The sequence below is a fragment of the Nanorana parkeri genome, unplaced genomic scaffold, assembly GCF_000935625.1.
Source record: "Nanorana parkeri isolate BGI_ZX_2015 unplaced genomic scaffold, ASM93562v1 scaffold817, whole genome shotgun sequence".
In the NCBI taxonomy this organism is placed as follows: Eukaryota; Metazoa; Chordata; class Amphibia; order Anura; family Dicroglossidae; genus Nanorana; species Nanorana parkeri.
The window spans coordinates 540,042-554,016 of NW_017307085.1; the positions used below are offsets into that span (position 1 = coordinate 540,042).

At 48.4% G+C, this 13,975-nt stretch overlaps 1 protein-coding gene across 1 annotated transcript in view; it reads left to right on the plus strand.

Moving 5' to 3' along the window:
• HSPA13 (heat shock protein family A (Hsp70) member 13) overlaps positions 1 to 8,178 on the plus strand; it is an 11,622-nt gene extending 3,444 nt beyond the window's left edge. The window contains exons 2-5 of the mRNA XM_018565142.1: positions 2,186 to 2,526; positions 4,322 to 4,535; positions 5,727 to 5,894; positions 7,284 to 8,178. Of these exons, the coding sequence (XP_018420644.1) occupies positions 2,186 to 2,526; positions 4,322 to 4,535; positions 5,727 to 5,894; positions 7,284 to 7,927 (1,367 nt within the window). The 3' untranslated portion in view covers positions 7,928 to 8,178. The remainder of the gene's footprint in view (positions 1 to 2,185; positions 2,527 to 4,321; positions 4,536 to 5,726; positions 5,895 to 7,283) is intronic.
• Positions 8,179 to 13,975: the final 5,797 nt, after the last annotated feature.

The following is a 13,975-nucleotide window of genomic DNA, read 5'->3' on the forward strand; positions in this document are numbered from 1 at the left end:
GGGTCGGCTCTGAGGTCCCAGTTGGGTCGGCTCTGAGGTCCCAGTTGGGTCGGCTCTGAGGTCCCAGTTGGGTCGGCTCTGAGGTCCCAGTTGGGTCGGCCGTGGCTCTGAGGGTCCCAATAGGTCACATAGGAGGTACCATATGGATAGAAGGAATATGTAGGTGGAGACCACATGGAACATTATGGGGGTCACTTTGTAGAGTCTCACACCTGCCCATGCCTACAGAACTGTATACTTCTGGGCCCACTTGTATCTGCTGCCGGATTACAAGCAATGACTGCGTTGTGGGTGATGTATCATGGTGGTCTCATATATTGCGACAAGGCAGATTGGTTGGGAACAAATTGGGATTGGTTCAAAACGAGTTTTGTGCAGCCTGTTGAGAACTGTCAGTGATACACCCCCTTACTGGAAACTGAATCCATACCCAAGTCCTGCCATTGCTCTGTCCTTGGGGTGGTGGGGCCTTCTACTCATTAATCCCATGCTGGGACCAGTAGTTTCTTTTCAATGGGAAGGGCAGTTGGCTCATGCCTACTGTAAGCTCTTATTTCCCATAGTACATCATACAAAATAGCAGGTCCATTATGTTCTGCCTTCGTGGTGCTGAAACATCTGGAAAAGGTTCTGGATTGACAAAGCCAGCCTCTGAGTGTGAGACTTTTTATTGCAGAGGTTGCATCACAAGTGATAGAACAGGAAGCGATGGAGGTTGTTTATGTGACATTTGCCTATTGTACTCCTGATGACTGCTGAGGCTGATTCACACTTTGTGCTGCTCACACCTGCATGCTGAATGTGTCATGTATGACAATGGCGCAAAGTAACCCGGCCGCTTCAAAACACGGCAACAGCAATGGGAAAACGCAGGAAGGGCATAAAAAAGATGACTTATCCAGGGTATGGCACATGTCCTGGGCGCCAAATCATAGAGACCATAGACTGCTGCTGTCATCATTCAACCTTCCACACACTCCGGACCCCTGCCCTCCACGCCTTACGCACTCCGGACCCCTGCCCTCCGCGACTTACGCACTCCGGACCCCTGCCCTCCGCGCCTTACCCACTCCGGACCCCTGCCCTCCGCGCCTTACGCACTCCGGACCCCTGCCCTCCGCGCCTTACGCACTCCGGACCCCTGCCCTCCGCGCCTTACGCACTCCGGACCCCTGCCCTCCGCGCCTTACGCACTCCGGACCCCTGCCCTCCGCGCCTTACGCACTCCGGACCCCTGCCCTCCGCGCCTTACGCACTCCGGACCCCTGCCCTCCGCGCCTTACGCACTCCGGACCCCTGCCCTCCGCGCCTTACGCACTCCGGACCCCTGCCCTCCGCGCCTTACGCACTCCGGACCCCTGCCCTCCGCGCCTTACGCACTCCGGACCCCTGCCCTCCGCGCCTTACGCACTCCGGACCCCTGCCCTCCGCGCCTTACGCACTCCGGACCCCTGCCCTCCGCGCCTTACGCACTCCGGACCCCTGCCCTCCGCGCCTTACGCACTCCGGACCCCTGCCCTCCGCGCCTTACGCACTCCGGACCCCTGCCCTCCGCGCCTTACGCACTCCGGACCCCTGCCCTCCGCGCCTTACGCACTCCGGACCCCTGCCCTCCGCGCCTTACGCACTCCGGACCCCTGCCCTCCGCGCCTTACGCACTCCGGACCCCTGCCCTCCGCGCCTTACGCACTCCGGACCCCTGCCCTCCGCGCCTTACGCACTCCGGACCCCTGCCCTCCGCGCCTTACGCACTCCGGACCCCTGCCCTCCGCGCCTTACGCACTCCGGACCCCTGCCCTCCGCGCCTTACGCACTCCGGACCCCTGCCCTCCGCGCCTGACGCACTCCGGACCCCTGCCCTCCGCGCCTGACGCACTCCGGACCACTGCCCTCCGCGCCTGACGCACTCCGGACCACTGCCCTCCGCGCCTTACGCACTCCACGCATTCAAATCTGAGAAGTTGAAATGTGACTGCAGATACTTCATGGAGTGAGAGACCCGTTTACATAGCTCAGTGATTTCTGGCGTCAGTGGAATACACAGAACTCAGATTAAGGTGAATGTTCTGATTACATCTGCGGTATTTGCTGGGTAGGATCGTCAGTTCATGAATTGCTTTCATTTGTTGCCTGCCGTGCTCTTTAATATTTTTACTAAATGTCATTTTCTGTGTTCCCACACTAGGTTCTGCCATTTTGGCCCTTCTGTTAGCTGGATATTTGGCACAGCAATATTTGCCTATGCCCACTCCAAAAGTGATTGGCATCGATCTTGGAACCACTTACTGTTCTGTTGGGGTGTTCCAGTCTGGCACGGGAGAAGTGAAAGTGATTATGGATGATGGCGGTCACCAGAGTATCCCAAGCATTGTGTCCTTCACAGAGCAGGATATATATGTGGGATATGAAGGTCTGGAGCTTGCAGATTCCTACCCCCAAAATACCATATATGATGCCAAAAGATTCATTGGAAAAATCTTTACCCCCGAGGAGCTGGAGAAGGAGAGTGACAGGTATCCATTCAAGGTAAGACTGTACACTGTGCTTCTAGTTCACAGGGGAAGAGAACGTGACCCAAAACTAAACCCTTTTTCTCAGGGGTGCACCACTAAGGACCACTGAATAAGACTAAACGGTTATCTCTAGGTTATATCTTTCCTGAGTGGGGTGATGCTTTATGTTGGCCATGGAAGTGCAGGACAGTGGTGGTTCAAGCAGGTGTCAAATGCTTATATAGTGCAGCAGATAATAGAAATAGGAATGCGTGCGCTTTACTTGTGTGCAAATATGGCACTGATATTATTACAACTTCCAAGAGGATAATTCTTAGGTTGGAAAATTGGTGGTAGCCCCTACACATGCTCACTATTAACAGAGTCGTCTGAAGTATTATCTAGAATAACCCCCCCAAAAAAAGTGTTTCCACCTTTCACATCAGGAGATTTCATCAGGTCCTACCTTCCAACCATCACCGTGCCTGCAGCAGCATGGCAGAGAACTGGAGGTGGAGCAGGTCCTGATGAAGGTGGACTTCTTTCTTCTGAATGCAGCCCACCATGGTGCGGCATCATGCTTTTCCATAGTGCTGGTGACCAGCTTGCCTGCACCATGGGAATGCATAATACTGTGTGAAGTATGAGGGCACCCCTGACGAAGCTAGAAGGCACCCCAGGGTGCTGCAGCACCCTGGTGGAGAATGGCTGGTATAGGATGTATGCGGAGGGCCACACGTTTGTTTGGTGGCTTCATTTCCTACTTGAAACCTTCACTGAAATCTCCAGCACTGAATATTACGAAGACTGTGAAAGGCCCTCTTTAAAAAAGAACACTGGGAAAATATTTACCATTGCGCTAAAAACTTTTAGACCTTCAGCAAGAAGGGATTTTGTTAAAGTCTTCTAATGATGACTTGGTGAGACGTATTGACTAGTTATTACTCTTGGTGGGCCCCACCCCATGTAACAGTGCCAGTGGCAAGAACTGTCCTTTTTTTTTTTTTCATTTTCTTTTCCATCAATCAGATTCACACTTTGTCTCCAATTGTCACTTTCCACTAGAGTGTAAATTAGGGATGCACCGATACCGTTTTTTCGGTTACAAGTACCGATATTTTTATTTTTCTGTACTCGCCAATACAGAGTACTGGAAATCCCATTGAGGAAGCCAGGCGGCGTGTAATGTCTCCCCACCCGGCTTCCCGAAGTAGCAGGGAAGCAGTCCCCATGCTTCTCGTCACTAGGTGACGAGAAAGCATGGAGCCGGCTTTCTGGCCAATCAGGAATCCGGGCGCTGTGTAATGACACGGCGCTCAGCTTCCTGATTGGCTGGGAAGCCAGCTCCATGCTCCATCGTCATGAGGTGACGAGGGAGCATAAAGCCGGCTTCCCGACCAATCAGAAAGCCGGGCAACGCGTCATTACACGATGCCTGGCTTCCTGATTGGCCAGCTTCCGACCAATCGGGAAGCTGGGCAGCACGTCATTACACGCGACGAGAGAGCATGGAGCAGGCTTCCCGGCCAATCGGGAAGCCGTGCAGCGTATAATGACGTGCTGGAAGTATCGGGCTAGGCATCGGAGCATTTGGGCGAGTACGAGTACTCGCCCAAATACACGGCTCCGATACCAGTACTAGTATTGATATCGGTGCATCCCCAGTGACAATCCTTAGTACCAATATACAGTGTCTTCGGTAGGTCCATTTAGCAGTGGGAGATGCACATGACCTTATTTTATAACCAATGATTTAGTCTAACAATTCTTTAAATGCTTTCTTCGAAGTATAAAACCCAATAACTGTGTGCTGGATGCTGTGTCTGCAGGTTCTGAACAATGAGGGTAAAGCTGTGTATTCTATCAAAACCAATGAGACCTTCACCACCACCCCAGAGGACATTAGCGCTCTTCTACTTTTGAAGCTGAAGAAGATGGCAGAAAAGTACCTCGGTATTCCCGTGTCTAAAGCTGTTATTTCAGTTCCTGCCGAATTTGATGAAAGACAGCGCAACTATACTGTAAGGGCCGCTAACCTGGCTGGTGAGTGATCCTTCTAGTGTTTTTGTCGCATAGGAGAATTGGTGATCAGTGGGAGGACTTCTTCTTACATTGTGGTCATTGGGAAGAATGGGCTCCTTACAGATGGCTAAAAAAAAAATCACCTTTCTGAGAGGCAGAAATTGATCCTTGTTCAAGGAACCCCAAACAACCTCTGTAGGGAACCTAGGGTCCCATGGAACCCCAGTTGAGGAAGGCTTCTCAAGATGTTCTGGTTTTGTGCTCTGTCGGGAAAAAAAAAAATTGTCATCACTAATATATAGTCAGGATGCCGAGCGGGGAGGAGAGAGCCGTCAGGATGCCGAGCGGGGAGGAGAGAGCCGTCAGGATGCCGAGCGGGGAGGAGAGAGCCGTCAGGATGCCGAGCGGGGAGGAGAGAGATGTCAGGATGCCGAGCGGGGCTGGTGCTGGTCAGAACTCTGCTTCTGTGACGGGCGGCGCAGTTAGAATGGAGAGCAGAGTACTGATCGCTGAGTGTTTGTAAACATCTGAGGACATAGTAAGCTTGCTATGTGCCCAGTTTTCTATGCACAGGTAATGCTATACATCACTTCCTGTTTATTTATGATTAGGGACTTAGTAAATATTTACCAGCTGCTCACTTTATGAATGAACAGGAAGCATCTCAGTGCAGAGGCTTCCTGTCCATTCATGACTGGGTTGTTAGTAAATATTTACTATCTCCAGATTATGAATAAACAGGAAGCCTGTGCATTGGGTGCTGGGGCTGTAGAAAAAGAGATTGTGGACTCTGTTTCCTCAATACTTTTCTATTTTAAAAGGGAAATATCAGGGGTCCATTGACCCCCCCAATAAAGTAAAAAAATAAATAATATAACCTAAAAATCATTGTAAGAAGGTTGGGGGAAAAGTAATTTTCCATTTCGGTGCATCCCCAACGTTTTATTGTTTAGAGATGTCATTTAGAATAAGTTGAAATTTGTTATGCAGTCCAAGGAAGAGTTGTTGTTTTTTTTATGCCCTTGACAACCATTGCAGAGTTTGTTTTTTCTGCACTGGGAATGAGAGTGAGAATCTGGCGGGTTGCTTTAGTTAACAAGAGACTCGTTTTTGTTTTATAGACGCTGTACAATAAAGTTTGTTCTTGTTCTCTCCTATTCCTATGTTATTGGTTAATGATAATTTCATAGCTGCATTGTTTTCCTTGTTCAGGTCTGGATGTTTTGCGAGTCATTAATGAGCCCACAGCAGCAGCGATGGCTTACGGGTTACATAAAGCTGATGTATTCAATGTCCTTGTGGTTGATCTGGGAGGAGGAACGTTGGACGTGTCTCTATTAAATAAGCAAGGAGGAATGTTCCTAACTCGAGCCATGGCAGGTGAGCAGACACGTTTATAGAAATATGAAGGCAACACATTCCTTCTTCTTTTTTTTTAATTTTGTTTTTTTAGATTTGCATAAAGTGGTGAGGAGTTAGAATTAGGGATGGAAAGATACCGGCTTTTCGGTATCGAGTACCGATATCCTTTTTTATTTCGGTACTCGCCAATACCGATACCGGAAGTCCCATTAAGGAACCCGGGCGGCGTGTAATGACTCGCCACCTGGCTTCCCGGTCAGCAGGGAAGCCGTCTCCGTTACCAGCCGGCGAGGGAGCATGGAGCCAGCTTTCTGTCCAATCTGGAAACCGCGGGGGACGGTAATGACTCGCCGTCCAGCTTCCTGATTGCCCAGCTTCCCAACCAGTCAGGGAGCTGGGCGAGTTTACACGGCGCCCGGCTTCCACAATGGCCGGGAAGCCGGCTCCATGCTCCCTCTTCACCAAGCGGCGAGCGAGCATGGAGTCTGCTTTCCATCTAATCGGGAAGGTGGGGGGCAGTTAATGAATCGGCGCTCGGCTTCCTGATACCGATAGTTCCAGCATTGGGAGTATTTGGCCAAGTACGAGAATTACGGGATGACGGTATCCCTTGCAGCCATGATGTTACAATTACTTTGATGAGTCTGCAAATCTTTGAGGTAATGAAGGGCACCATTTATACTGTGTGCATGCAGTTATCATTTCTGTAAAATCCTAAAAACTGATCAGCTCTGAGGCTACTACTCAGAGATGATTTGCCACTTCCAGCACAGGCCGGCCATAGAAACCCATTAAAGCAGCTAATTGGCTAGGGTGTAAAGATGGGCACACACCTTACAACCATCGTAAGACTTTTGTCTTGCGATGGTTGTAAGGTAATTTTAAAAAAACGTACGATCTGCCTATCTTGGACAGGCAGATCGTACTTTGTGATGATCGCAAGCCGCGCCCCCCTGAGGGGCGGGCTTCCGATGACCGCAATGCCGAACGGGCAGTGTGCGCTTGCGCACACCAGCCCGTCCGGCTTTTATCTTACGAACATGCTACACACCCGCCAAACACCATACGATGCTCGGCGGGTTTTCAAACATGTTCCTAAGATAAAAGTCGTGCAACCTTACAGTAGTAGAGGTCGCACGGCTTCCACACACCTTACGATAATCGTACGATTGCGGGGTTTCCCGCGATTATCGTACAATTATCGTAAGGTGTGTGGGCACCCTAAGCAAAATAAGTGTGTCATCAGTCCTTGCACATGGTCAAGTCAGAAATGAAAACCCTCCATCTGTATAAAAACACTGAAATGTTTAGACTGAGTGGATTGTGCATTCATATGGTTTTGGGGAGATATTGACTTGCTTGAGGTTTATACTCGCCTAAAGTTTTTGGTTTTGATGAACTTCACAGGTAACAATAAGCTCGGAGGTCAGGACTTCAATCAGAGACTACTGCAGTACTTATATGAAAATATTTATACTACCTATGGATCCCTGCCACCTCTTAAAGAAGAAATCCACAGACTCAGACAGTCTGTGGAAGCCGTCAAGTTGAACCTCACATTGCATAACTCCTCATGGGTCCGTATGCCTTTAACTTTACCTCCGCAGCACTCCTTGGAACCAGAGAAGAAGGTCCAAGAAGGTGGCACCCAGGAGAATATCCCCTTAAACCAGGACAACCAGAAAGATGAGAGCGGTGGAGCCCAAAAGGTCTATTTTGAAGCAGAAATTTCAAGGAAGCTCTTCGAGCACTTGAACGACGATCTGTTCCAGAAGGTTCTGGTTCCTATAGAACGCGTATTAAAAGAGGGGCACCTGGAGAAGGGTGAGGTGGACGAGATTGTTCTCGTTGGCGGATCTACGCGTATACCTCGTATTCGGCAAGTCATCAGGGACTTTTTCAGCATGGAGCCCAACACATCGGTTGACCCAGATCTGGCCGTAGTGATAGGAGTGGCGATACAAGCCGGGATTATGGGAGGCTCGTGGCCTCTTCAAGTCAGTGCAATAGAAATACCAAATAGACATTTACGAAAAACTAACTTCAATTAAAGATTCCCGCTCTTCCCTCCGTCAACGTGTATTCCAGAGAGGTGTGGTCACACCAACATATTCTGTGTTTAAAGCTGCCCCTTAAAGATATTTATTTTTCTAAGACGTTTGTGAAAGACTTTCATGGAATGTATTGTCACTTTAGTAAGTGTGGTTGGAGAAAGTCTTGTTCGTATTTATGACATTTTTATAGCCGTGGTACATTCCTTACCCGCACATCGCATACTTCACTGTAGACCTAGTCATAGACATTCATAGCGCTGCAGTCTATTTTTTTTCCTGGTTTTTCCAAAAATGTATAGAGTTCTATACAGCGGCATTATTCTACATAGAATGGATATTAAAGGGCGACTCCGGGAAGTGTTATACGGTGTTGAGGGTGACCGGTGCCATGCGCAAGTTAAACTTACTTTAATGGCAGCCTTTGTCGGATGTGCAGAAGCAAAATTTCGGTTCTGCCGCAGACCATCACCTGCTCGCATGCTTCCCATTATTGCACTGTGCTCTGGGGACTTGTGAATTCCCCATATATTTCACTGGTGCCAAGTACCTCCAAAGATCCAGAGTGCCGGCATTGGAAGCGTCGGGGCAGGTGATAAACCGTGGACAGAGCCGAGAGTTTGGGGAATGAGGAGGAGGAGGATGATGATGATGATGACGACGATGATGCTGAGGGGAGTTTGACTTGCTCATGATTATACTTGCCATTAATAAGACTGTACACAAATATATAGAGACACCCCCTAATCTGCAACCCCAGCCCGACTTTGTAGTTTATGGATAAAGTATGCCAAGCTTTAAATTAGGGATCTACTGATACTAGTATCGGTATAGGTGCCAATACCGAGTTTTTGGGGCGAGTACTCCTACTCGCCCTAATGCTTCGATACTTCCGGTATCAGGAAGCCGGGTAGTGTGTCATTACACGTTGCCCGGCTTCCTGATTGGCCAGCTCCATGCTCCCTCGTCGCTTGTGACGAGGGAGCATGGAGTCTGCTTCGCGGCCAATCAGGAAGCCGGGCAGCGTGTCCTTACACACCCCCCGGCTTTCTGATTGGCCAGAAAGCCGGCTTCATGCTCCCTCGTCACTTGCTGGCGAGGGGGCATGGAGTCGGCTTCCCGACCAATCAGGACACCAGACGCTGTGTAATGGCGAGGTTCCCGGCTTCCTGATTGGTCATGAAGCTGGCCAACCACGAAGCCAGGCAACTCGTCATTACATGGCAACCGGCGTCCTGATTGGCCAGAAAGCCGGCTCCACGCTCCCTCATCACCAGGTGACGGTGGAGCATGGAGACGGCTTCCCTGCTAATCGGGATGCCGGGTGGCGAGTCATTACATGCTGTCTGTCTTCCTTAATGGGACTTTCGGTATTGGTGAGTACTGAAAAACAAATGTCGGTGCTCCTGCTCTATACCGAAAAACCGGTATCGGTTCATCCCCACTTGAAATGCTGTGCCCCCATTGGGGATATTTCCTCTCACTTACTATTCCAGTGACCACTGAGCCATTAATGTGAATCAAAACTGTTTCCCTTCTCTGTAATGCACTCTACATTTATTCCTTTGGTACGTCCCCTAGCGGCAGGCGACAGTAATGCTGACGCCATAGTGGATTCCCAGTAGGACCATATGGTGACTGCTGTCCAAAGAGAGGTTTGCTTGCCAGCAATGGCTTGGTGGTCACCAGGATGTGGTATCAGGTCACATGATCAAGCGATGGGTGAATCTGACGTTAGCATTCTGGTAAGGCTGCATGCCGGATTCTCTCCTTTATTGTGAGAATGAGATATGACTTTGATCCCTAACCGTGTCCAATCGCATGCCAGTCGCCTCTCTGCAGACCAGATAAAGGAAAGAGAAAATGGAAAACGATTTAATAAACCCCATAACTTGAAATATTGTATTATCACATTACCGTGTTTCCCCGAAAATAAGACAGTGTCTTATATTTTTTTTTTTCACAAAAAAAGACTAGGTCTTATTTTCGGGGGATGTCTTATGTGTACCTGGCTGCAGCTGTCCGCTCGTGCGTGCGGATGGGAGGGAGGGAGCTGCGGCCGTGACATGTAAAATCCTATTATACCCCGAAAGTAAGACCTAGCGGATCTCTGTAATATAAGACTTACCACCGAACTAGGTCTTATTTTTGGGGTAGGTCTTATATTACAGAAATCCCTGATGATATCACTAGGTCTTATTTTCGGGGAAACACGGTAACATATCCATGTGATGAATCAGTATGAGAAAAGGCTTCTTCGTGATGCGGGAAGGGGCTCTATTGCATTCTTGAATGATCTTATTGCAGAACTTTGCACTAGTTTGTCATTAGTCATAGCAGTTTAGTGTTTGTATATGAGTGGCTTCGTTCTCCATGGTTCTGCCTGCTACATGAAAGGTGGGCCAAGTCGGGACCAGCCTCCACCTAGGGAAGAGTGGTCTTCATAGTGGACATTTGAAGGGCAGAAAGGCACAGATGGTCCCTAGCTCCGGTGTTCTATCAAAGATCGTGACTACGTTAGAACGTGTGACCGGTGACGTGGTCGCACATTTTAACGTAATCCCGCCCACTTTTTTGGCAGTGGAATGTGTGACCGGCAAAAGGCGAAGAATTCCAACGCTTTCTCAGCTGTTCCTGGGCAGATCGGCATCGCAGATGGTACACTTGTGCTAATAAGTTTACATACCCTGGCAGAATTAATGATTTCCTGGCCAGAAGATAAAGGGCCTCATCCACACATACCACAAAAGACTTCAAGCCGTCATTGATGTTAAAGGGGGCAACACACCATATTAAGAACTGGGGTATGTAAACTTTTGATCAGGGTCATTTGGGTAGTTTCTGTTGTCATTATGATTGGAAAAGAGTAAACGCAGTTGATTGATAATAAATGGCTTCAGCCAAACACTACCCATGAGTGACGGAAAGGTTTTCGTGTTATCATTCATCTTCTCTGACAAATGTCCAGGAAATCATAAATTCTACCAGGGTGTGTAAACTTATGAGCACAAGTGTATGTGCAGGAGAACCGATCTGCCCTGGAACAGCTGATCGGTCCTGAAATGTCACTTCTATCCGACTTTGTGGCAATCTCCCTAAAGAGCACGCATGGCTTGTATGCCTACAATGAATGATTCCATCTTTTTGGTTCAGCAGGTGGGGATATCACATAGAAGATTGTTTGTGCCAAAATGAAGCACGCTAAAAACTCTGTACTGAAAACTCGGCATGAAACACTTTGCACCACTCCATTGGAAAGAGTCTTCTCTGCCAGTAATGACTTTAGGCTTGTAATGGTTTCTGGTTCTAGTTCAGTCTTGTAGCAGAATAGTCTGAATTCTTATATATTAGTTAAACAATAGAAGCATTAGGCTCTTGTAGCTGCGGGAAAAGCTATTGTGGTCATGTCAGACGGACGATTTATTATCGGTGATCCTCCTTTTCTTTTTCTTCCCTTTAAAGGAGATCTATGAGGTGAGTGATTTCCAGGCGTCCTCATAGTTAGAGCCGACCTGTGACAATGAGACTGTCACATGACTCTATAGATCGGAAAGTGAGCAGAAACATGCAGCCGATCCGCTCACTTCCCTGCAGTGACTGTCACCGCTCCGCGCAGGGATTCACCCATTCTCCAGCGCTGACTGGCGGAACGGACAGGGGAGGGGGCGGGTACAGCTGGCTCTGCCTCTAGATAGGCAGAGCCAGCTGTCACTCACGCAGCTGGATGGATCCAGACAGTAATGTTGGGATCTGTCCCGGCTGCGGCGGTCTCAGTATATCGCGGGCAATGGCTCGCTATATACTGAGCTTTGGGTCACGGGAGGAGGTTAGTATAACACTTACCCCATAGTTCCCATTTAAAGCAATTTCTAAGGAAACCGCTGCTTAGTGAATGGTTCAAATGACTCATTCACTAGGCAGCCGCTGCTCAGGGCCGACATAAACAACAGTGTGTAATCGGTGGGTACCACTGCCGCTGATTATATACTGTTTACATGTCGGCTCTGAATGAGTTGCTCACAAGGCAGCAGTGCATGCCCAGAACAAAGGCCGAGGTCATTTTATTTATGTGCCACCTCTGCATGTGATCCGTGCCCACTGATTACACTCTATTGACGTGTCGGCCCGGAGCAGTGGTGGCAGCGTCCATAAGTTACAGGTGCACAGTGTAATACAGCCAAATGAACTACTCTGGACACACATTTATCTAGTTTTGGTTTACACAGCCAATGGCTGCGGATCAAAGCGGGCCGTTGTGCAGGGGCCCATAGGATACAACACTGGGGCATACCGAGCTGTGTAAATGAAGGATCTGAATGCAGCAAATTGTACGTGCGTGTACGAGTCCTAACCTAGTGCTGTAGCAGCGACATATCACCAACAATGCTAGAGATTACATCACCAGCTCCAGGTTGCTGTTAATCTCTGCTGTGGCTCCGATTTTATTAAGTTATTGTTAAATTAAAGTGACAAACTCAGGAATTGAACCTTAAAAATGCATTTAAGTAACTTAACCATTAACGGAAATGTATCTTATTTGTGTATCACTCGGCTCTAGATCCTCAAATCATCTCTGAATTGGTGCTGACACTGTCCTTCCTTCTGGAGGGGGGCTACTTTTGTTCCCCATGCTCACTCCTGTGATGGACAACAATCTCAGTACAAATGAGTAAACTAAATATGACATTGTAGTCCATCACAGGAGTGAGCTTGGAGCGGTGACTACTTTACAACACACACAGGGACCATGGGGAACAAAGGTAGTCACCCTCCAGAAGGAAGGACAGTGTCGGCACCAATTCAGAGATAATTTGAGGATCTACAGCCGAGTGATACACAAATAAGATACATTTTTGTTAATAGTTAAGGGACTTGAATTTATTTTTAAGGTTTAATTCCTGAGTTTACTGTCATTTGAATCAATAAATTAATGAAATCGGGGTGACAACAGAGATTAACAGCAATCTGGAGCTGGCGATTTTAATCTCTGGCATCGTTGGTGCTACATTGCCCGTCTGGTGGCCCTTAGCCAGGGTCTGTTATGTTTACAGTTATGTCCGTGTGAGGTTTGTAGTCCCAATGTATGTGTCCATGCTGACTCCGCCATCATATGCAGTGTTGTCACAGAACCTTCCTGCAGTGTGCTGTGCTGTAGAGGTCAATGGCAGTATTAGAACTATTACCCACTGTAAGCCTCACTCACATTGAGTAGGATTTTACATTTGTTTGTTTTTTAAGATTCTAAATTATTTGTGGGGAGAGAGAGAGAGAGAGAGAATAAATGTGTTCTTTTCTAAGAAATAAAATGATCCGAGAAGGTAATTTTGTGGCTGGTTTATTTATCTGGTTTCCTGGTGACATTTGTCAATAAGCATGCGGACAAAACTTATTTTGCTTTGGTTAGGGTGCGGAAGACTTGGGCCCCTTTTGGACGGGCGGTTCAATCAAGTCCGCCTGTCAGTTTTTCAGACGGACCTGATTGGATGCTCAGTGTAAAGCTGGCCATACACCTTACAAGTCAACCATCGCAAGACTTTCGTTGTGCGATGGTTGTAAGGTCATTCAAATCTTGTACGATCTGCCCATCTTGGACAGGCAGATTGTACTCTCGATCATCGCAAGCCCGCCCCCCTGAGGGGAGCGCTTCTGATGATTACAATGCTGAGCGGGCAGTGTGCGCTTGCGCACACCAGCCCGTTCGGCATTTGTCTTCCGAGCACGCCACTAACCCGCCAAAAATCATACGGTTCTCGGCGGGTTTTCGAGTGTGCTCAGAAGACAAAAGACGTGCAACCGTACAGTAGAAACGGTCGCACGCCTTCCATACACCTGCCGATTATCGTACGATCGCGGTATCACCTGCAATTATTGTACGATAATCGGCAGGTGTATGGGCACCTTAAGTCTATGGGTAGCTGGATTTAAACTGACGGGGTCCATTTACATCCGGTTACTGTGGCCAGATCCAAAAAAACAAATGAAACAGTGTTCCGTTTCACAGGATCAGGGGTAATCTGATATAAAAGGACACAAGTCTGTTTACATTCG